This window comes from Ostrinia nubilalis, chromosome 23 (assembly GCF_963855985.1).
Source record: "Ostrinia nubilalis chromosome 23, ilOstNubi1.1, whole genome shotgun sequence".
Lineage (NCBI taxonomy): Eukaryota > Metazoa > Arthropoda > Insecta > Lepidoptera > Crambidae > Ostrinia > Ostrinia nubilalis.
This window is the reverse complement of record NC_087110.1, coordinates 9,045,378-9,069,976: the sequence shown is the minus strand read 5'-3', so window position 1 is coordinate 9,069,976 and position 24,599 is coordinate 9,045,378. Positions and strand designations below refer to the sequence as shown.

The window sequence follows — 24,599 nt, the reverse complement described above, 5'->3', positions numbered from 1 at the left end:
TTTAAATACCTTCGTGAAGTAAAACTTCTGTACGTAGTACTTATTATTATTCTGTGCTAATACGTTTGACGGACGTGGAAAATGTTAAGCAGTCACCTAAAGGAGCATTACCTACGTATTTCTTCAGAACACTCTGTAAAGTACCTACACTATAGGGTATCCCTGGGTATACCTACTCGTTCGTATACTATGGATCATCTTTAATTCCTATGGAGTCTATTTCACCAAACTCAAGGAAAATGTGTCCGAAATATTATTTACAACTGATGGTTTTTGCACCTAAAGTACTTGTTACAGGTATTTTAACTTAACATTTTTTTTGTTTTTAAACACATTTTTTTTAAAAAATTTTTGAAAAAGTAAATTCATGGGTACCTATTCAGACATAGCATTCAGTTTTACAAAATTATAAAGCAGAATATTCAGAAATGAACCTATGAAAATCTTAACGATTTTTTCATTGATTTTTTCACGATATTTGAAGTACCTTTCCAATGCGACACTGATGGTAGGAGCTGTTGGTTTAACGCCATAGACTTTGGAATATGGTGATAAGTACGATAAGCACAATCATTTTTATATGTACCTACTTGTTTATATCCCAATAATATTCTTCATAAAAATAATTAAACTGACTTTAAAAGACCCTTAAAAACTGGCTAAAACACATAAAAGTAAAAAAAAAATACTGAATGGTTTTTTTAGAGTAGAAAATGTTGCAGTTTATAGTCCACATAAACTAGCCACCTTTTCTACCTACGACAATATTCTCCTTTTTTGAAGTCGGTTAAAATACCACTGATTGCCTCATCCTGGCATGTTTCGAGCTAGTGGAAAAATGGTAGTACATAGTTCTTTGGACCAATTAACAGAAAAGAAATCGGTAGAGTCTGAAAGTATTTTTTATTTCAATCTTTTATTTATAAAAATAAAACTATAAGGCGTTTTTGTATAATACTGGTACCTACCACTTATAATCCTTTTAGTGCTTTATCCTTTTGTCCAGCAGTAAACGTCATTTAGCTTAAACGAACGAACCACCAGGTACAATGCAGTGTCTTAACAAAGTGCAAATTCTAAGCATTATCAACTCTATATCAAACAATGACATTTTAATGACCCAGTATTACGCGCCGTTGATTTAGTTCGTGAAAATGCATGACACAGTGCGGTCTCCTATATTTCGGTTTAAAATAAAGCTATTTCTAAGTAAAAGGCGAACGGACTATTCCCACCTCAATTTCCCGCCACTGCTACTCCTGTGTAGCCAGGATCTACAGCTTGACCGCCAATAAAAACCCAACCAGTGAAGGTCAAGTTTGTCCCGGTAAAGTTAAACTGCCATTGGACCCGCAACGAAATTAATCAGAAGAACATAGGAGTTCGAAGTTAAGGATCGACTTCCCTTCAGTGCATAGCGGATGGCAGGTGTCAAGCAAAATCTTATGTAACCTATAAGAAGAGATTATACACCAAATACAATAAGGGCCTATCAAGTGAGCTGTTAGCTAGGTAGTTGCCAATAAATATTTTTTGCAAAATCACTTGAAAGTTACGGAAATTTTTCATTCTCACGACAAGATCGGGCAAAAATAGATGTAATTTTTATGTAGGAACAGAGAAAACTCACCACATTATAAAGGAAGACATACTAACAGAATAAGACGAAGTTAAAGGGCGCAAAAGTAGCATTTATGGGATCACTCAGAACCTCTAATTATGGTGACTTATTAATTTGACCTGGCTCACTAACCCTACGGTTACAATTCAAGTTACTAATTAATCCTGATTTCAAATTCAAATTGCATAGCGCCACGTTCAAGGTAACAATGCTTAATCATACAGATGGAGAAATTGAACATTTAACACTAAAATCCCTTACCGATCGAACGAGCGACAGTTCAGACGCAAAAATGGAAAAAGAATCGCTGTTTGACAAATCTTTGAAGAAGATTACATTCGCGTTTCGACTTACTGGCTTAAATATAGAAAACGATAAAAGAAACTTCAAGCAAAACTGCGTCTATCTCTTCAACTTTCTTTGGCTGAACACCGACATCGTTGGGGCTCTGCAATGGGTCTTATACGGTATTGTCAGTGGCAAAAACTTCACAGAACTCACGTATGTCGCTCCTTGTCTAACCTTAAGCATTCTTGGAGATATCAAGGCTGTTTTCATGATCTTAAACGAGAAGAAAGTACACATCCTAATGGACAACTTACGAAGTTTAGAACTCAAAGCTAAGGAGTTTGAAAACTCTGAGCGGGAGGACATAATCGAACCAGAAATAAAATTTTTGAACATTATAACTAGCGTACTTAACGTATTGAATTGCCTGATGATTGTCGTTTTTGATGCAAGTCCTCTCATTTTGATAGCAGTTAAGTATTTTACTACGGGGCAGTTAGAACTTATGCTGCCGTTTTTGGATGTGTATCCATTCGATTCGTTTGATCTCCGATATTGGCCTTTTGCGTATATCCACCAGATTTGGTCAGGTAAGTCTATACCAAGTATATTTACAAAAATACATGAGTTATTCTTCATCATTCATCAAACAGAGAACGGGCAGCAGCGCTCTCTGAAAAACATCAATCTTTTAAACTGCGATCTCCAACCGCCTGCCAAGCGTGGGCATTATGCCAAAACCCTGCACTATAGCGGAGGAGGCTCATAGTCCAGCAGTGGACAGTAAAGGGCTGTTGATGATGATGATGATGATGAAGTTTTCTGTCTCTACTAGCAATGATTTATCAGCATGTTGACTGTTCTAATCCAGAATGTATCGTTCTCCTGGAAATCTGCGCCACTGACTACTTCTTCTTCACCTGCTGTACCCACATCAAGATCCAGTTCAAGCTCTTGCAGCACCAGTTCCAAGAGATCATTCCCAGCAGGAGTGTCTCTGCGGTCGATTCCATCGACCAGGCTGCTATTCGGACCAAATTCCAGGAGTTGATTAAGTGGCACCAGGAAATTATAAGGTAACTCTTCATAGATGTTACTATTCTTTATTGGACGTCCAAAACTTACAAATGCTTATTAAATCCAAAACTTCTCTATTTCTATGTTCATAAGACTAAATAAGTAGTATACCCACTGAGATATTTAAATTTTATTTTATTTTTTAGATCCGCAAACATGCTGGAAGGAGTATACTCCAAATCCACTCTCCTGAACTTCTGCACCAGCTCCTTGGTTATTTGCCTCACTGGCTTTAACGTTACGGTAAATAATTTTATTCATATCATTTTTTTTTTAAGAATATCCCTTTAACCCTTCAAGATAGGCTAAATAAATGCTTCTGTTTCGTATTTGCGGCGGGATTCAATTTTTCCTCGTATCACGAGTGCTATTATCGCTTCAAAAACCTTCGCTTCATTAATTTGGTACAACCAATAGACAATTTTCAATATTATTTTCTTTCAGACCATAGATGACAAGGCGTTTGTGATGACGTTCATCATTTTCCTCTTCATGAGCTTGCTGCAAGTGTTCTTTCTATGCTTCTTTGGTGATATCCTGATGAGTTCTGTAAGTAGATTGCACATTAGAGGAGCAAAAAATTTAGAAAGCAAATTCCTTGGAAGCGTATTCACATTGCTCCAGTTAGATACTCACATGCCGTTAGCTTCTTCAAACATGCATGCAAGCTTCTTTTTTATTTTACTTACATGGGTATCGTCTTTATGGAGAGCAAGATGTCCACACGATGGCACTTTAAGCTAAACACTTTGGCATCTTTCTTATTTACTATTGTAATAAGGATGATTATACAAGAAAATGTACGTGTCACTGGAAAATAACAAGACCGCAAAATTTTGTAGGAAATTAATAAAGTTCCGTAGGCTTCTAAACAAGAGATTATATTGTATTAATTTAGCCCAAATTTTCGCAAATTGATAAACTTACTGAACTCACGCGTAAAATAATAAGTAAGCAATAACCATGCCATGTGCGCTTTGATTGGTTAAATAAGTCACGTGTTCCTTCTTCTTCCTCTCCACCGCCATTGTTCGCCACTTACAAATATACATATTGCATAGATACGAGTACACTATAGTTGATCTAAGTCTGTTTTCGCCTCTATGATGATTGACTGATGATGTTGAATGATGATTGGTTTCCAGAGCATGGATGTGAGCAACGCCGTGTACAACAGCCGGTGGTACCTCACCGACGTGATGATGGGGCGAAACGTTCTTCTGGTTCAAACCAGGTGAAAATAGATTTATAGATAAAGACAAGAAAGAAAGAAATACACAAGAGACTCAATTTAGACTTTTTTATGGAGTGATCTCGACCAGACAACCTAGAGAGAGAAAAAGTAGAGAAAAAATATTATTTATCTTAATATAAATCTCGTGTTTTGCGTTCTTTTTAAACTTTATTTAGTCAGTCAACTGATCTTCGTTAATCTCTTATTACAACAATTTAAAACCATTTTAATATTTACGTAGGTATTTAGAAGTTTTGAACAAAATTGCTCAGATAATTAACGTAGGTAACATAATTAAGCTAATACGGTACGAAAATGAAAAAGTTTTTCTATTAGAGAAACATGAATACGAAAAGGAAAAAAGTAATTTAATATAAAATACGTAGGTAATTATTATTATCATACTATTTATGTATTTAACTCTTTACATTTGTAGAGCCCAAGACCCGTGCAAGCTGACTGCAGCTGGATTCGCAGATGTCAACTTGAGAGCTTACATGAAGGTAAGCTTTTACTTACTAACTTAGATAAATGTACCTACATTAACTTTTATTTAGTACCTAATAAATATAATCTTTACTAAAACTGTAATCGATATATTGGTTTAAAACGTTTGTTTCAGATATTGAGCACAGCTTGGTCATATTTCGCACTTCTCCAAACTATCTACAGTACACGTTCTTAAGTCCAAAACTTTGTTATTTGTGCTACTGGTAGTAAACATAATGAGACAATTCGTCTTTTATTTTCTTTGTTTATCCAATATTTAATTAGTTTGAAACTTAAATAAAACAAAATAATTGTATTTATCAACCTGTAGTCACAAATTTGCTCGGTAAAATATACTAAAAGAGAGAATAAAGGTGCCCAAAGTAGGTATTTACCTCCCATTAAAAATCAAAAAGCAGCTTCCAATTTTCTAGAAATTCTTCTTTATTTTGTCTGCGACAGAAAACTACTTTACTTGGCAAGGTGTATAGCACTTAAAGCATTAGTTGACACTGAAAAGAATTTCTTAAAAAATAAATAAAATAAAAACCAACATGTTACCCGACCGTCATTATAATAATAGTTCGAATTTAATATTTAACGTTAATCCATAATTATTATATGCCACATTATTTTCCGCATTACCTGTATTTACGATAATGAAAGGGTAATTACTTGAAACCTTACTCGCGTTATTTAAATGTTCTTTAACTTTGACACGGGTGCTTTGCACATGAAACTACGACAAAAAACGACACTGAAAAAGTATAAAACAAGATTTTCAGAATACTGAACTGAACAAAGTTGCTAATGTAGTTGCATAGTAATTTTCATGTTTGGAAAACCGCAGTCACACGTTGTCAAAGTGCTACGGTAGGTAGGTATATGTAACGTGTGACTACGCCTTTCCAAACATGAAAATTACTATGCAACTACATTAGCAACTTTGTTCAGTTCAGTATTCTGAAAATCTTGTTTTATACTTTTTCAGCGTCGTTTTTTGTCGTAGTTGGGTTTTAGTTTTTTTACTTTTTATTATTATTTGTACTATTTTGGTGTTAAAGTGTATTTGTGGCGCATAATATTAACAAAAGTTAAATTGAAGAACTAATAAGTAGTAAAGAAGCTATGAACGAAAAGATGTGAATTATATGCAATCAGCCCATGAATACAGGTAAAGTCACAAGCAAATGCTAGTAATATATACAGGGTGGAATTTTTAAATGCCACCTGGCCTGGAGGGAAAGTACTCCTAATACTGTAGATAGAAAATTTTACTGAAAGAAAACATTCCTTTATTTTTGAAAAGAAAGAGAACTGCATTCAAAGATTTTCGAATTTTTTTCGAAAATTCACTACCATACCATACAATTTTCTGTAACATAATTAAAATAATTTAAGATTTCATGGTTTTCCTTTCATTTGATTGATCAAGTATGTTAGAGAGATTTCATCCTTATACTTAACCCTAACGATAGATGTAATAAAAATACAGGGTGTAATTTTTAACAGATTTTAGTTGGTTCGATTCCCGGGTGTGGCATGCAAATTTTTGGAAATCTTTGAATGCAGTTCTATTTCTTTTAAAAAATAAAGGAATGTTTTCTTTGAGAAAACATTTCTATCTACAATATTAAGAGTACTTTCCCTCCAGGTGGCATTACAAAATTCCACCCTGTATATATTCAAAATGTACAAGTAAAGCGCTTTCAAATGATACCAAACACGGCATATTTATCTTAACTTTATTTTTTTACTCTGTATGTTTTGTCCGCTAGAGGGTGCATTAGATTTTGTGAAACCCCATATAGCCTTTAACCAGCGGACAATTAAGACGCTTCTAATGATATGACATTTGTCGAATTCTGATAAGTAGTTTAGAAGTTACGAGGGAACAGATGAACATACATACATACATACATACATACATACATACATACATAGCCTGTCAAAATCATAACCCTCCTTTTGCTTTGCCGTAGTCGGGTAAAAATGGCGGAACAACCAATAGACAAATCTCTTCGGAAAATCAGATTCATATTCCTATATGCTGGCATGAATCTCGAAGAACGCCCGAGAACGTGGTGCCAGAGCTTCGTTTATGTGGTCAACTTTTTATGGATAGCCACGGATATAATCGGCGAAATCAACTGGATATTTAAAGGAGTGAGCAAAGGGACAAGCTTCGTCGAACTGACCCATGTAGCCCCTTGTCTCAGTTTGGGGACGATGTCAGAATTCAAAACTGCGTTTGTGGTCGCCCACGAGAAGAGCCTTTTTCGCCTCATAGGCAACGTAAGAGTCCAAGTTCCTGTACAACCTGGTGTTTGCGATGAAGATGGTCAATTGGGTTCTAGTGGTTGTGTTCGACTTCGGCCCTTTGGTCTGGATCGTAGTGAAGTAATTTATTTACGGGGAACTGGAGCTCCTTCTGCCTATTATTGACATATACCCATTTGACTGCTACGACTTGAGGATCTGGCCGTTTGCCTACATTTATCAGATCTGGACTGGTATGGTTTATTATTTTACAGTTTTTAAAGTCCCCGCAAAAGACTTTTAGTCGGCCGATAGTTTGTTGGTCGACTTCCAATACAGGGTGTGATGTTGTAAAACAACGCCCATCTCGTGGTAGTACACATGAAAGTAATTACAAGAAAAATATAAATAAAATTTTCACTATTATTTTATTAGTAAAAAATCTTGTTCAAACGTCTCCGAAAACTTTCAAGACGGCGCTTGTTACCGCCCACACCACCCCCGCGTACCCCGCTACACTACCGAACACATGCGAACGCCACCCCGGGAGAGCGGGGGATCTGTCCGATAGTTAGCCCGCGTAATAATACCATTTTCCTGATTTCATAGATTTTTCAATGAATTTCCACAAAAACTTTGTAAGTAGAGTGGAGGCCACGTACCGGCAGCGTGTGCCTCATAAAGGTGGCAGGAAGGCGCTGGATGCAGGCCACTACCAATCGAGCAAACAGCAGTGGACGGCCTCTGACTGGAATGATGATAAAAAACTTTTTTTCCAGCATGGGTAGTGGTAACAGAGATCCTTGGGGTGGACTGCCTTTTCTACATCTGTTGTACGCACGTCATGATTCAGTTTAAAATCTTGAATCATGAGGTTACTAACGTCATAGCAGAGAGCAGGAGCGCGAAGCGGATAGAAGTCACACAGCTTCGAGAAAAGTTTAAAGAGCTGGTTAAATGGCATCAGGATATTATTAAGTAAGTAGCCTATGATTTAAGCCAAAGTTTTTAATATGTTGTAGGTACCTAACATGCTAATTTTTTGAAGATACATGTAACTAGACAAATAAAAACACTGTAATACCTCAAAACATCATCAATTCCTATCTACAGTTTCAAAAGTACTAGTTTATTTGTTACGTTCGTTTTGGACCACCCATCATTATTGATGCCATCAACTAAGGGCTACTTACTCTCAATGCAATTTAATCTTTTTTCCCGTAGTGTACAATACTAAATTCTATTGTTTACAGCTCTGCAGGCTTGCTCGAAGATATTTACTCAAAGTCGACCCTGGTCAATTTCCTCACCAGCTCTCTTATCATTTGCTTGACTGGCTTCAATATGACGGTAACTTATTTACCTTTTCATACATAAAGAATTGATTAAAGTGAGACGGATTTGCATGCTGAAGTGGCAACGGGCACATAATACGCAGAATTAACGTCTGATGGGGCAGCAAGCTTCTGGATTGGAGGCCACCCACGTAAAAACGCAGCGTAGGACGTTCATCCACAAGATGGACAGATGATCTCAGAACATTTGCAGGAAGGCGCCTGGATGCAGGCCTTCCAATCGGCCAATCTGGAAATCATTATATCTAGTATTGTACGTCCTGTAGCTGAAATTATGATGATGAAGAATCATGCCATTCCTCTTATTCGTTTCGCTGTTGGCAGAGCGGTCGTGGTCACGTGGAGGCGTTGTTCACATCGGTTGTAGAGGCGGATACAACTCTCCGCACGATTTCCCGTCATCTCTCACTGTTGGCAGACTGTCTGGTGCAGTCACATACGCCGTCTCCCATTGCCGATTTCACTTGGTCGGTCCAGCGCATAGGTGACCTTCCACGCGATCATGCCATAACGAGTTCTATAACACATAGGTTTGCTGAATTGGGGACGACAGTGTAATACGCTAAAAGTTTATAAATATTTCAGGCATTAGACAACGTGAGAATGACGGTAGCCTTTGCCTTCTTCGTCGTCGCCATGCTGCAGATTTACTTCCTGTGCTTCTTTGGAAACATGCTCATGGATGCCGTAAGCTTCATTTGTTAATTTCTTATTCAAAAGCTAAACGACTATGTACTAGGTATGAGTCCTAGCAGGCTTCAAACTTTTTGTCGGCCGATAAGTACTTTGGTTGGATTATTAATCAAGCCTTTTGAAGCCACGATAGCCGAACGGTGAAGGGGTCGGACTGGCAGACTCGTGATCCGGGGAACGCGGGTTCGGTCCCCACCGCCGCTTGACTATTGTGGTGAGCTCACTCGTAAATTCGTGATACTAGCATATTTAGCTTAGTACGAGAGTATTACCAATTTGTTTTTACCTACTAGTTAGTAATCTTTTTAAAAGAAAAAAAAATCAGCATGAACTAAGTATCCACATTACACCGATTTGGTATCGGCCGATTCTTCACACAAATTAAAAAGGCGACCAAACTATCGCCGATACAAAGCCTGTAGTCTGCGAGGGCCCTACAAAATCCTAATCTTTCATATTGTCACTTACATAAGTAAGTACTAACAAATCCTTATATGACTGACTGACATAGTGATCTATCAACGCACAGCCCAAACCACTGGACGGATCGGGCTGAAATTTGGCATGCAGGTAAATGTTATAACGTAGGCAACCGCTAAAAAGGACTTTACGAAATTTCACCCCTAAGGGGGTAAAACGGGGTCCACGCATACGAAGTCGCGGGCGGCCGCTAGTCTTTAAATAAAAAAAAAAGGCTTTCGAAGTACTATAACATGTTTTGATTTTGTAGAGTACGGACGTGAGTACCGCAGTGTACAACAGCAGATGGTACCTCTCAGATGCTGCCTTCGGGAAGTCTGCCCTCATCATGCAGATCAGGCAAGTGTTAAACGCTGATCCATTAGAGGTTGCTACAAATTGCAGCTTAGCAAGCTGAAGTGGCAATGGGCAGGCCACGTAGTACGCAGATCTGACGGCCGATGGGGCAGCAAGGTTCTGGGGAGGAGGCCGCGTACCGGAAAGCCCAGTGTAGGACGGCTACTCACATGGCAGCAAACTTCTTAAAGGTAGCAGGAAGGCGCTGGCTTCCACAAAATCTATCCCGTATTAGTATATCTAATCGTATTGTAAGAACTTGATTTACCCTGATACTCCTTACATTACATACGTGTATAATAAATCATCATGATGTAACTTACCTGAACTTCAAACTTAAAAACCACTAAAAGTTTCTTAATTGTGAATTTCAGGGCGCAAAAGCCATGCATAGTGACCGCTGCTGGTTTTGCCGAAGTCAACTTGAGAGCTTTTATGAAGGTAGGTAAAAGTTAAATCCTTAATGGGGTTTCCTGTAATTCTAGAAATATCTAGAATATTTTTTTAACCAAATCCGAGGAGCTCCTAAAAGCCAATGAGGGTTATCGTTCTTATACCTAACAGTTGGCACCACTGGGGAGTGACAACCATAGCTGGGCACCGTTAATCAAATAGTTAACTTCGTTAATCGTTAAACCGTTAATAAAAAAATTAACATCGTTAAACGTTAAAACGTTACATTTCGCAAGATTTAACGCAAGTTAACGTTAATCGTTAATCCGTTAACACAAGATAATAAAATAATTGTATGCAAAGTTCAAATAATTTCGAAAGCTTGTATCGCGCATGGAATTTATTCCTCTTTTATGTTTGCGCTACAAGCTTTCGAAATTATTTGAACCTTGCATAAGTACAATTATTTTTTTCGTTTTAGTACAACTGCATTTTAGAATAAAAGCTTGTTTTTAAAAAAGTTTTTTAATTATTATAATTTTATTTTACACTTTTTAGTAGTATCTCAATCTCAGAGCCTTGGTTCAATTACAATACAATTTAGCACTAAAGTGCTCGAAAAGACAAATCCAGCAAACCCAAACTCGATGAGTTTCCACCGTTTCGTTTAGGAATTCCTATGGCCACCTCCTGACTCCATCATTAGGACCCTGGACATCATCTAGTACGAAAGTGCTCGAAAAGACAAATACAACGAACCCAAATTCGATGCGATGCCGCCGTTTCATTTAGGAGTTCCTATGGCCACCTCAAGACTCCATCATCAGACCAGTTCAATGGTACCATAACATTGCATTGTCATCGTACTTACATAAGTATACCAAATTTCAGCTCAATCGGTTGAAGAAAACTGGTCTTAAATTCAGTCGCAAGAGTTGTCACACACATACTAACAAGTGTCGTTATCGTTAGTGATCGGGTGGAAGCCCAAACGTACTTGTCAGAACGCGTTTTACTAGCGTTTTTCAGCGTGCCTGCTGTATCTTTTTAGTAAATAGTAGGTACTGGATTAACGATTAACGGACTTAGAATAATTTAACGGAAGTTAACGAGTCCGTTAACATTTTTTAAAGTTAACTTAAAAGTTAATCCGTTAACAGAAATGTTAACTTCGTTAATTAACGATTAACGGATTAACGAGTTAATGCCCAGCTATGGTGACAACCTTCCTCTACGATGTCATAATAATGAGCATTAAAACGATAGCTTTTATTGGTCTGTATCTATTATAATATTGCGAGAAGTCTCTGGCAGAAGCTCTTTAATAGTCTATTATACAGGGTGTTGATTTCAATCCTCGCCATATTTAGGGAGTTGAGTAAGTAAATCACGAATCAATAAAAAAATGTACGTCGAAAAAAATTAAAACGAATTTTAACTTTAGTTAGTGAAATAAACATCTGGGGGCACGGCAGTGCCCCCACCAAGTCGAGCAAAAAAGCGGCACGGCCGTACCATCCTTTTCTCGAAGCAATTCAGGCCTTTTCGACCGCCTGTAACTTCGTTGTGGATAAAACTAGAAGGCTGAATTTTCATTAGCTATTGTAACGCAACACCGTATGCCAGCCTATGCCTGCCTCGCCAAGCCAGCGCCAAGCCAGCGCTAAGCCAGCGCCAAGCCAGCGCTAAGCCAGCGCCAAGCCAGCGCTAAGCCAGCGCTAAGCCAGCGCCAAGCCAGCGCCAAGCCAGCGCCAAGCCAACGCCGCCACATCCGTAATGCAGAGTACGCCATTTGACTACATCCGCTATAAGACTGTGACGTCACTACCGGTTGGTTATCGATGGCCACACCATTTAGGTGGGGGTTTTGTATTATATAGCTGAGGAGCTCATTTTCCGGGGCATTAAGCTGAAACTCTGTCCGATTACTGTGCGAAATATAAAAAGTTTACTTGTAAGCAAGTGTTTCCATTCCCTTCTGTTTCACTCAGAAGTGGGATATGAAACGTAATCGTCCTGGAGATGGAGGCTACGGGGTCCGGCCACCTGGATGGAATTCTTCAAACCGAGAACCAAACCAAAACGAAAACGAAGATGACCGTGATTTATCACTACCCCCGGCAAGAAAATTATTGAAGCATCTTTTGGAAAATGAAGTGGACAGGGCGATACGTGACCTAGAACAAGAAACTGTGCTCATCGTGCTGCATCGCTCATACCAGAATTTGACCCAGACGGAGAAGAAAAAAAAGTATCTACGTGATTGAAGAAAATCGATCAGCTTGGAAATATACACGATTCGAACTATAACATCAAGGTGGTGAACACTGGTGGAAAGGACGTCGTGTGGAAAGCTGGTCAAGTCCTGACGCGCGCCTTGAGCTGCGAGGAGCCAACAGTAAGCCAGGTCAGTAGCCAAGCCATGTCATCTTATGATTTCTGTTTATTTAAAGTGCCAAGCCAGTCTCAACTCAAAAGTGCCTCGCATATGTTAGATTCACATTATGTCTCATCGGTAGACTAAAAGTCCGACCCTATGATAGGTGGTGTTTCGCTGACCGATATAAGGATAGGAAAATTAAATGAAAACGAGCGTAGTAGTTTGATTCCTTTAATAATGCAGTATGAAGATAGTTTTGCAAGTAGTACAAACGGAATAGGATGTACAGATTTAGTTCAAATTAAAATTAAACTCGCCACTGATCAGCCCATATATCGACAACCTTATAGATTATCATTGTGAGCAAGAGATACTTAGACTTTAGTAGTAGTTTCGGAATTATTAGATGCCGGTACTATTTTAAAAGAATCTGATTGTAATTAAGCATCGCCCGTAATATTAGTAAAGAAAAAGAACGGCGACAGCAGGCTTTGCGTAGATTATCGTGCCCTGAACACTGTAACGATAAAATATAGGAAGATCACATTTCAAAATTAGCCGGTAAGGTAAATTTTACTTGTCTCGATATGGTACAAGGGTATCCATCAGGTTTTACTGTCTCCTGAAGACTCTCACAAAAGTGCTTTCATTATTATGTCAGCAAGGACAATTCGAATATGTAAGCAAGGACAATTCGAATATGCCCGCGTTCCCTTCAGTCTAGCCAGTTCACCGGCTGTTTTTATGCCTTTTATTAATAAACTCGTGAACGCTAACCAAAACGGAACGGCATCTAATACTGACGGTCCTCAAAACGAAATCCTGGCGTTTTTAGATGATCTCTTATTGTCCTCGGTAGATGTCGATTCAGGAATTCAAATATTACAAATAGTGTTGCAAAAGTTCTAAATAAAAAAAAAAATGCTCCTTTTAACGAAATAAAGTACACCTATTTAGGTCATGAAATTTCACAACACGGATTACATCCTGCAGAATCAAAGTTGACTGCAGTTTCACAATTTCCAGCACCCAAAAATGTTCATGAGGTCCGTCAATATATCGGTTTTTGTAGTTATTTTCGAAAAGTTATTTACAAGTTCGCACAACTAGCCCGTCCGTTAACTGATCTAAACAAAATAAAAAAATACTTGTGTTTGGAATAATTTTGAAATAGTAAGTAAACAAATCGCCAGTTTTGAGGAACTGAAAAAGTGTATTTGCGCTAAGCCGGTTTTAGCATTATAAGATTCCGCCTTGCCGACAGAAATGCGTACAGATGCATGCAAAGCAGGAATAGCGGGTACTTATATTATTACAACGAAAATCTGATGAAACTTTACGACCTGTCATTTACTTTAGCGGCGTTACTTACTTGTAAGGAAAAGAGCATGTATCATACTTAGCTACGAACTCGAAACATTGGCGGTAGTCGAGTCGTTACGAAAATTTCGTGTGTATGTAGTAGGTAAACATGTCAAAATTGTAACTGACTGTACTGCAGTGCGAGCTACTTTAACGAAGCGTGATATTATCCTACGAATCGCAAGGTTGTGGTTATTTTTTTTACTCAATATTATGATATAAGTAAGTGTTGAATACAAACCAGGCGAGAGGATGCGTCACGTCGATGCCCTGAGTCGTCATACAGTTACAAGTTTCAGATTGGTTTCATACAGTTCAAGATAAGATAACATTTATTTCCAAGAATATGGTACAGTGGTTTGATCATAAAATAGTTACTTAATAAAGCACATTTTAGTAAATAATTAAAAATACAATGAAGTGATTAATTCCGATTCCATTATTATGTCTAGGTTATATACTTAAATTTAAAATAATACTACACAATATGATTCATAAAATACACATTACAATGTCAACCTTTATTCCTTTGGAGTTTTTATGGAGTAGAAGCACTTAGCTAACAGCCATTTGTTTAAAGTGTGTCTAAATTTATTTAATGTTTCAAGTCTCAGTAAACCTCAGTAAATTTCAGTCACAAGGGGATAAATTAAAAATTATACTTGATCAGTTAAAAAGTAGTACGGCAGGCCTCGATATAACAAAAGATTTTGTGTTGATAAATGATATGTTTTACCGAAAAACACTATACGGGAATCGTCTTGTAGTAATTCCCATTAATTGGTAAGATTCAATAAGATGCTCCAGAACAGTTAGGTGGTAAATACCTAGTTCAAATGCATCATGACGAAAAAGGGCACGGTAGGATTAAAACGTTTCATACCTAGAATTGATCAAAACTGATTTTTGGTTTCCTAAAATGTCACGATTTATTCGTAAATATGTAACAGTTTTTTTACATTGTGCCTAAAAGAAAGGCGAACATGGCAATAAGGAAGGTATGTTGCACCCTGTTCCCAAACCAACCGAGCCTTTTCGAATGGTCCACGTAGACTATCTTGGTCCATTCTGCAGAAAAAAATAAAAAGGGCAAGCGTATAAATGTTAGTGATAACCGACGCATTTTGTAAATTTGTTATTGCGGAACCAACTCGAACAGTAAACTCAATAGAAACTATCAGAGTACTAAAAAGGATTTTAGTTTCTTTGGATATTTTTACTAGTACTAGATATTTTAGGAAATTTGGAACAGATAGACAGTTTAAACATACGTTGACAGCTATTTCATGCCCGCGTGCTAATGGCTACAAACTATCCGCAATGCTTTGCGTGCTACGGACCCGGGCGAGGCTGCGGGTAACGGGTCCAATTCGTTGCCTGATGTAGTCTGTGGTATAAACAATACCATTAATGAAACTACTGGGTTTAAACCATATGAGTTGATGTTTTCTCGTAGTGGTAGGTCAGTATGCGATGTTTCTATACCGGGGCGTGTTGTTGAAACCACACAAGAGCAAACCTGCGAAAGCAAGTGATCGTATAACAAAAGCTAGTGCCAGGATGAAACGTAATTTTGATAAACGTCGAAAAAAAAACGCTCATGTTTGTAAGGAAGGTGATCTGGTGCTTTGGAGACAGGCTCCTACTAGTAGTACTGCTAAGGCCAACACTAAGCTACATAGCTCTATTCTAGTCCCTATATTATAACCAAAGTTGTTGGCAATGATAGGTACAAACTCAGAAGCATCAAGGGTTTAAGATACAAAAGTTTTACGGCATTAGTTTCTGCAGACTCTTTGTGCCCTTACCAAAGTATAGCTCCTGTGTCTGACAGTGCCAGCAGCTCGGACGAGCAGTTGGAGACTGAAGATTTAATAGATCTGCTATGGAAAGCTAATCACAAACCTCTCTGTTCCCATTGCGGGAGCAATTGTTTCAGGATGGCCGATTGTAACGCAACACCGTATGCCAGCCTATGCCTGCCTCGCCAAGCCAGCGCCAAGCCAGCGCTAAGCCAGCGCCAAGCCAGCGCTAAGCCAGCGCCAAGCCAGCGCTAAGCCAGCGCTAAGCCAGCGCCAAGCCAGCGCCAAGCCAGCGCCAAGCCAACGCCGCCACATCCGTAATGCAGAGTACGCCATTTGACTACATCCGCTATAAGACTGTGACGTCACTACCGGTTGGTTATCGATGGCCACACCATTTAGGTGGGGGTTTTGTATTATATAGCTGAGGAGCTCATTTTCCGGGGCATTCGATACCGAATACTAAGTTAAGCTGAAACTCTGTCCGATTACTGTGCGAAATATAAAAAGTTTACTTGTAAGCAAGTGTTTCCATTCCCTTCTGTTTCACTATGCAGGCATTGTAAAGACACGGTATATTTAAAATTTCATTCAATTTGAACCAGTAGTTTAAGAATTATAACGGGTCAAAGTTACTTAATTTTGTCACTCACTGACTGACTCACTGACTGACTCACCGATCATCAAAATTCTAAGGCACTTCTAGCAGACCTAGAAGCTTCAGATTTGGAATATAAGTAGTGTTTGGTGTATGAATCAAGGAAAAACTAAAATATTTGGGGGCACGGTAGTGCAACCGCCAAGTCGAGTAAAATTTTTCAATGTCGGTCCAGTTTTCTAGATACATAACTGCTGTCTACAAAATACAGAAAGAAATGAGATTTGGGGGCGCGGTAGTGCAACCGCCAAGTCGAGTAAAATTTTTCAATTTCGGTCCAGTTTTCTAGATACATAACTGCTGTCTACAAAATACAAAAAGAAATGAGATCCCATCAAAAACAATACTTGTCAAAAAAACCAAGTCTCGCAACTCAGTTGTTCTACGGTAAAAAGTTGTGAGATCCATGTAATACCAAGTCCAGGCCAGGAAATCTTTAACGTTTTACATAAATATATTGACTTGGCCATCGCATGAAAACACGTGTAAATTAAATTATTTAGTGCGATGGCCAAGTCAATAATTTATGTAAAACGTTAAAGATTTCCTGGCCTGGACTTGGTATTACATGGATCTCACAACTTTTTACCGTAGAACAACTGAGTTGCGAGACTTGGTTTTTTTGACAAGTATTGTTTTTGATGGGTACATATTTACACTACCTACTTTACGTGGATCCTTCAGTAGGCTATCCGACATGATAAGCGAGCAATCCGCGTAGCTCGATGGTGCCGCAGTGTAAACGTTTTTTGCAGTATTGCGAGCCACAGTCAGTTGATGTCGCACGGAAAATATTCGCTAAAAATTCCACTTTCGTTTGTAATTTTTTTTTTGGTGGATAATGCGTTTATAAAAGTCATAATAGATCACCTAGATGCCAGAGATATCAGTGATAAAAGGTACATATTTTTTTCGCAGATTATTAGCACGTCGTGGTCGTACTTCGCGCTCTTGCGAACAGTGTATCAGGACCAGGGTTCGAAAATATCCGATATTTATGATATATATCCGATATATATCGGATATATATCATAAAAGCCTAAGATGGGCGCCGTGATAACTTTTATCGACGTCAAAATGTATGGGCAAAATCGATAAAATGGCGTGATAACTGCTTATCGCGGCGCGCATCTTAGGCCTACAGAACATCTAAGCGTTAAATGTAAGCCTTCACAGAGATTTATTCATCATCACCATATCTGATTCTGCCACACCACACTAATCTATATCTATACTAATATTATAGATGCAAAAGTAACTCTGTCTGTCTTGCTTTGACGCCTAAACCACTGAACCGATTTTGATGAAATTTGGCATAGAGGTTTGATTCCCGGGAAAGGACATAGGATAGTATTTATCCCGGTTTCTGAAACAGGGACGCGCGCGATAAAGTTTTTCTGTGACAGACAAAATTCCACGCGGGTGAACCCGCGGGCAGAAAGCTAGTTTAGTTATAAATGCGATATAGGTATAGCATTTTTTGTTGAAGCAAGGAACTTTAAAAACTTTTTATACTGCCTAGGCGCAGACCACTAATTTAGTCGGCCGATAGTTGGGCCCGATTTTAATTTGTATGAAAATCAAATCGGTGTAATGTGCCCACTTCCATACTGATTAACTGCCCGACTAAAGTATCGGCCGACGAAAAATCGGTTGTCTCCGCCTAGACTTTTGTAGAGCCCAAGATCCATGTAAGCTGACTGCAGCTGAATCATCATTTAATACAAATAATGTGCTCTCAACTCATATTTTACTTTTCATCACATAATCTGAAAAAGCATACAAAAGAAACAGTATCCTTTTTATTTTTCTTTCAGATGTTGGTCACTGCTGTCATACTTTGCTCTTTTAACTCAAATAAGTAAATAATCTTTATAATTTTAATCGTAGTAAACGTGTGAGAAAATTTGTCTTTCATTTATTTTTTACCAGTATGTATTTTATATGATTCGACTATCATTATAATAATACATAGGTAGAATTTAACGTTAGTACTATATTTACGATAATGACAGGGTAATTAACTCGAAACCTTTTCCTTACATTTATTTTAAATACTCCTAACCATTGACTCGGGTACCTTCCACAAGTTAAAATGGCCGACCAACCAATAGACAGATCTCTCCGAAAGATCAGATTCATATTCCGATACTCTGGTATGAATCTCGAAGAACGGCCAAGAACTTGGCTACAGAACTCCATTTACATGTGCAACTTCCTCTGGATTTTAACCGATATTGTCGGGGCGTTTAACTGGATATTTGAAGGAGTGAATAAAGGCAGAAACTTCATCGAGCTGACCATTGTAACCCCTTGTCTTAGCTTGGGAATGATGGCGGAGTTTAAAACTGGCTTTGTGGTTGCTCACGAAGAGATACTCTTTCGTCTCATCAACAATCTGAGAGAGATGGAAACAAAACGGCTGGTTGGACCCTCCGCGAATAAAATCGTAAAGGAAGAGTCCAAGTTCTTGTACGCTCTGATATTTGCGTTGATAGTAATCAATGTGGTCGTAATAATCCTGTTTGGTTTCGGCCCTTTGGTCGTGATCGTAGTGAAGTATTTCGTTTCGGGCAAACTGGAGCTCACTCTGCCTTTTCTTGACGTGTATCCCGTTGACTGCTACGATTTGAGGATCTGGCCGTTTGCCTACATTCATCAGATCTGGACAAGTAATATTTATTATTTTATTAATGCTTACGAATATTTACGTCTGTTACGTTTTACGCCTTTTTATTTCGGGAAATGATTTGTGCTTGGATTGGCCCAAGGGGACGACCAGTGGGTTATGTGGAACTCTCCCCGCCAGTAATGCGAGATCTACCCACTAAAACTCAATGGTGTCCTCCGGAGCCCAATGAAACGGAGCCGCGTATAGTTTTAAGCTATTGTAATTTTAATGTTGCTATAGTCTGGTCCGCGAGCACGTAGAATTTTGTCCAATGACCCCAAGCTACCCATACTTATCGCTCGCGCGTAATTATGTTGCTGTTGCGCTCGAACACTCACTGCGGGCATCTGTCGCACAGTCGCGACAGCAATATAATTACGCGCGAGCGATAAGGATGGGTAGCTTGGGGTCATTGGACAAAATTCTACGTGCTCTGCTCACAGACCGGACTTTATCAAAAATCTTTTTTCCCAAGCGGTGATAGTGCCATCCGAGATCTTTGCGGTGGACTTCCTATTCTACATCTGCTGTACGCACATCAAGATGCAGTTTAAGGTCTTGAATCTTGAAGTCACGAAGGTAATAGCAGAGGAACGAAGTGCTAGGATTATAGAAGATGAAACTTCTAGAAACAAGTTTAACGAGCTTGTTAAATGGCATCAGGATATTATTGGGTAAGAGATCTTACTTTTTTTATCTTCTTCTTCCTCGGTCCATCACTGATGAGGATCGCGACCACAGATAGTGTTCCTCCACAGACTGTGGTCATCATAAGCTGTGTGGACCGCACGATGCAAACTTTTTATAGGGTGTCGCAAAAACATGACTATTTTTTGGAGAAGACAGACTGAGCTACGACAAGACAAACATAAAAATAGTGCCTATTAAGTTTACCTATAACGGGTTTCCGAAAACCTTTCAATGCCTCTTTCGACAAACTAGTACAGTTGATTTTTCTGTTTGTAACTTACCTCTCAGTACCTTCAAATTTTCCATAAAAGTTTGTCAAGTTCATTTTGGGACATCTATCATACTGTAACCCACTAGCTCCTATAGTAAGAGCAAACCGATAGCACTTCAACTGTCAGTACGGCTGAATCATCCTGGATTCCTGGCTTAGTAACCTTAGTTCTATGACTTTTATTTCTGTGTGATGTCCTTGATAATAAATGTTTCTTTCTTTATTTCTTTCTAACTATGTTTACAGCTCTGCTAGTATGCTAGAAGAGATTTATTCCAAGTCAAACCTGGTCAACTACCTCTCCAGCTCCCTTATCATTTGCTTAACTGGCTTCAACGTTACGGTAAGATTTAACTTTTGTATTGGTTGAAGAACTGCTCATGAGCCAATATGGTACATCAGTCCTACTAACTATGCATGCATACTTTGCTTAGTTTGTCATCTCGACAATCTATTTGTCAAGAATATGTACCGTTAACCCCTCGTGTTAAGCTAAATATGCTTGTGTTACGAGTGGGTTCACCACATTAGGCGAGTGGCGGCCAGTCCGACATCAAGCTTAACCGTTCGCCTATCGTCGCTTCTACTTTAAGTTTATTTATACTATATTTCAGGCAATAAACAACATGACCATCGTAGTCACGTTTGCGATACTCTGTGTTGCTGGCATGCTGCAGATCTTCTTCGTCTGTTTCTTTGGAGATATGCTTAAGGATTCCGTAAGCTTCACTTGCATCTTCTATTCCTCAATTAGCCTATTTTTTCTTAAGTTATAAGACTAGAATGAATAGCTAGATATACCTTTTAATCTACGTTACATACGTTATTATCTTAATGCCATATTAAGGTCAAAGAATTTGAAAATAATCATTTTAATTTCGATTTCGCAGAGTACGGCCGTGAGCACGGCAGTGTACAACAGTAGATGGTATCTCGCGGATGCTGCTTTCGGAAAGTCTGCTCTCATCATGCAGACCAGGCAAGTGTTAAACTTGCACTAGACTTATAAGATTTTAAACTTTCGCGTTCCATTTCGTTCCTTCGTTCGTTTCAGCCAAAAGACGTCCACTGCTGGACAAAGGCATCCCCCAATGATTTCCACAAAGACCGGTCCTGCGCCGCTCGCATCCAGGCACCTCCAGATACCTTCACCAGATCCTCGCTTCATGGGAGGTCTCCCCACGCCACGTCTTCCGGTTCGTGGTCGCCAGTCTAGAACTTTCCTGCCCCAGCGGCCATCAGCACTACGAGCTATGTGCCCCGCCCACTGCCATTTGATTTTAGTGATTATGCGTTCATTTCGGCTAAAATAGAAAGACACGGGTCTTAACGCGACATTTATTAATGAGTTACATTATATAGGTACTCAGTACTCACGGCTTGACGTTTCGGCTGCTATGCTGCAACCGTGGTCACAAGCAGACTGGCGGCTCGCGGCGCCAATTAATATTTTAACTTTAAGATTTACAGTTAACGGCGTAACAGTTTAATTTTCCCCCGGGACAAACTTGACCTTCACTGGTTGGGTTTTTATTGGCGGTCAAGCTGTAGATCCTGGCTACACAGGAGTTGCAGCGGTGGGAACGAAAAGTTGGAAAAGTCCCGTTTTAGACTTAATAATTCTGCTTGTTGTCTGATAGAAACCTGGCCCGATGAGGGACTGCGAGTTTAAAAAAATATTGGAATTAAATTGATGCAGATTCGTATCCAATTAGAAGTTCTAGTGCTTCGAAAATGTGGCAATAATCTCTTGTGAAATTTCAGAGCGCAGAAGCCATGCACAGTGACCGCCGCTGGGTTTGCCGACGTCAATTTGAAAGCTTTTATGAAGGTAGGCAAATGAAGAAGAAGTTTATTGTACTTACTTCTAGGTATTTTTTTAACCACAGCCGAGGTACTCTAAGGAAAAGTCACTGGCAGAAGCCGGATGCGACAAGATAAGGCAAATAACTGATATTAGCTTGATTCGGTTCTGAGTTTCTAACTTTATTCTTCTCAGCACTGGCCCGTATAATACCCGAAGCAGTGGTAGGGTTGGGACGTGTAAGTGCTTTTGAAAACCTACTTACAGAAAACTAATGATTGTTATTTTATGAATTTTGTGAATATTAGTCTAACTAATAAATGACTAAGTATTACATGGTCATGAATGTCATGATATTTTTAGTGTTGAAAGGCACATTTTTGTTGCAGATTCTTAGCTCGTCGTGGTCATACTTTGCGCTCTTGCAAACAGTTTACAGGACATCTGAGAATTAAATCATCAAATCAAATCAAATCAAATCATTTATTTCGCTTGAAAGTGGTACATGTAAGTGATGGTAAAGTAGATTAGAGTATCACTATACTAAGTTCATAGTTGGTAAACTAAAAACATAGAAATGGGACTGATAAAAAGCATTTTTCTTGAAGTGATTCTGAAAAACACGAGTGTAGTTAATTATGGGAAAAACTACACATTAAAGAAAGAAAACAATACACTTGAAGGATGAAGGAAAATTGGAACTAATTATTAAAACTTATAGATATTCCACAAGCTTTTGTTTTATTTATTTCTACCATTTCAATAAACGCCTCACAAAAAACCTAAACACTTATAAAAACCCACAAACATTCGAGCTCACTTATGAAAACTTAATCTTGCAGGACCAGAGTAAACCACTTTTATGCAGTAAGTATTTATTAAATATGATTACAAACTTTCAATCGATGCGCATCGAGTCAGGCGTAACGGCATAATGGCGGACGGTGACTACGCCGTCCGTCAATACAACAACTTATAAATTTAACAACGTGAATTATTTAACTAAATCTACATTTATATAATTTTAAATTAATATAACAGTAATAGTATGTCATTTGCTTTCATTCGGCCTTTCTGACAATGCACGCATCCTTGCGTGTTTAGATGTATTAAGTATACATTAACATAATAATAAATTAAAAATAAAACATCAAAAAGTACATAAATACTCTTAAACTTTAAGAAAATCCAAACGATAATCTAACCAAAAATAAAAATAAATACAATAAAAAAAAAATAGCACGAACTTGTGCACACTGATTACTTCATTAACTGCTATTTACTATACTTACACAATTTTTAATATTTATGTCAATTTTTAATTTAATCAATCAATTGATCACTTTAAACTTAAGATAGGTAGGTATAATGCAGACTAACAACGCTAATAAAGGCCAGCAATTAATTACGCAATGCAAACATGGGTTTGGTACACAAACGCTAACACCTCAGAGGGCTACTAACAGCACCACACAAGGTTATGAACAACGCCACAATGGACTGGTATCGCCACCCAAGGCTGGTATCGCCTCAGAGGGCTGGTATCGCCACAGAGGGCTGGTATCGCCACAGAGGGCTGGTATCGCCACAGAGGGCTGGTATCGCCACAGAGGGCTGGTATCGCCACAGAGGGCTGATATCGCCACAGAGGGCTGGTATCGCCACAGAGGGCTGGTATCGCCACACAGGGCTGGTATCGCCACACAGGGCTGGTATCGCCACACAGGGCTGGTATCGCCACACAGGGCTGGTATCGCCACACAGGGCTGGTATCGCCACACAGGGCTGGTATCGCCACAGAGGGCTGGTATCGCCACAGAGGGCTGGTATCGCCACAGAGGGCTGGTATCGCCACACAGGGCTGGTATCGCCACACAGGGCTGGTATCGCCACACAGGGCTGGTATCGCCACACAGGGCTGGTATCGCCACACAGGGCTGGTATCGCCACACAGGGCTAATTTATTATTAAATATATTAAATAATTGTATTATAGCTGTGTGTTATTACAAGCTTTTTTTTACATTGTATGTACATAATTTTTATTTAATCGGTACCACTATTATTCGAATCACTATCTATAGGGTCATTTGAAAACACTAACCAGGGGTGAATTTTGTCAACCGCAAATATAGCTTTGTACAAAGGTTTTCCTGTCTTTTTGGTTATGGGGGTATCTTCGATCTCATATCTATCGTTACCTAAGATCCTAACAATTCTGTAAGGCCCACTACATTTAGGAACCAACTTTTTAGATTGTCCCGGCACAGAAGATCCTATTTCACGTTCGACCCTAACAAGATCTCCTATTTTGTAAGTATGAGCTAGTTTTCGTCGTTTATCAAAATTAGATTTCTGTTTCATTTGCTGACTTTCATTACGATCCTTAACCTCAACTCTTATTTCATCGCGATTTTCAATGCTATTACCTTCCGACACAACAGAGTTCATCGTACCATCCGAAACTCCAGTAGGTGCGACGCCAAATAAGATTTCTGCTGGGCTCTTCCCGGTAGCTTTGTTTACCGTGTTGTTAAGACCCCATTGAACGCGCGGTATCATGAGGTCCCATTCATCATCAGGTCGCTCATGATTTATTGCTGTAAGCGCGTCGACAATTGACCGATTGTAACGCTCTATTTGACCGTTGGCTCGGGGTGTTGCAACAGCATTTATAATATGTTTCACTCCTTTCTCTTTAATGAAATTGTTAAATTCTCGGCTAGTAAAACTAGTT

At 38.9% G+C, this 24,599-nt stretch overlaps 1 protein-coding gene and 1 pseudogene across 1 annotated transcript; both read left to right on the top strand.

Moving 5' to 3' along the window:
* Positions 1-1,913: 1,913 nt before the first annotated feature.
* LOC135083224 (uncharacterized) lies at positions 1,914-17,462 on the top strand (annotated as a pseudogene).
* Positions 17,463-18,522: 1,060 nt separating this feature from the next.
* On the top strand, positions 18,523-22,324 carry LOC135083504 (putative odorant receptor 92a). Its single transcript, XM_063978267.1, has 7 exons — positions 18,523-19,099; positions 19,574-19,772; positions 20,306-20,402; positions 20,674-20,778; positions 20,950-21,038; positions 21,824-21,890; positions 22,253-22,324. The coding sequence occupies exons 1-7, from the start codon at positions 18,523-18,525 to the stop codon at positions 22,316-22,318; spliced, it is 1,200 nt and encodes a 399-aa protein (XP_063834337.1). The 3' UTR covers positions 22,319-22,324.
* The last annotated feature ends 2,275 nt before the right edge of the window (positions 22,325-24,599 follow it).

Bases quoted from the DNA above. Each gene is read 5' to 3' on its own strand.
- LOC135083504 (XM_063978267.1), top strand. From the start codon at position 18,523: ATGGCCGACCAACCAATAGACAGATCTCTCCGAAAGATCAGATTCATA. The intron at 20,403-20,673 runs GTAAGATTTAAC...ACTATATTTCAG, and splicing joins TAACTGGCTTCAACGTTACG to GCAATAAACAACATGACCAT. The intron at 21,039-21,823 runs GCAAGTGTTAAA...GTGAAATTTCAG, and splicing joins GCTCTCATCATGCAGACCAG to AGCGCAGAAGCCATGCACAG.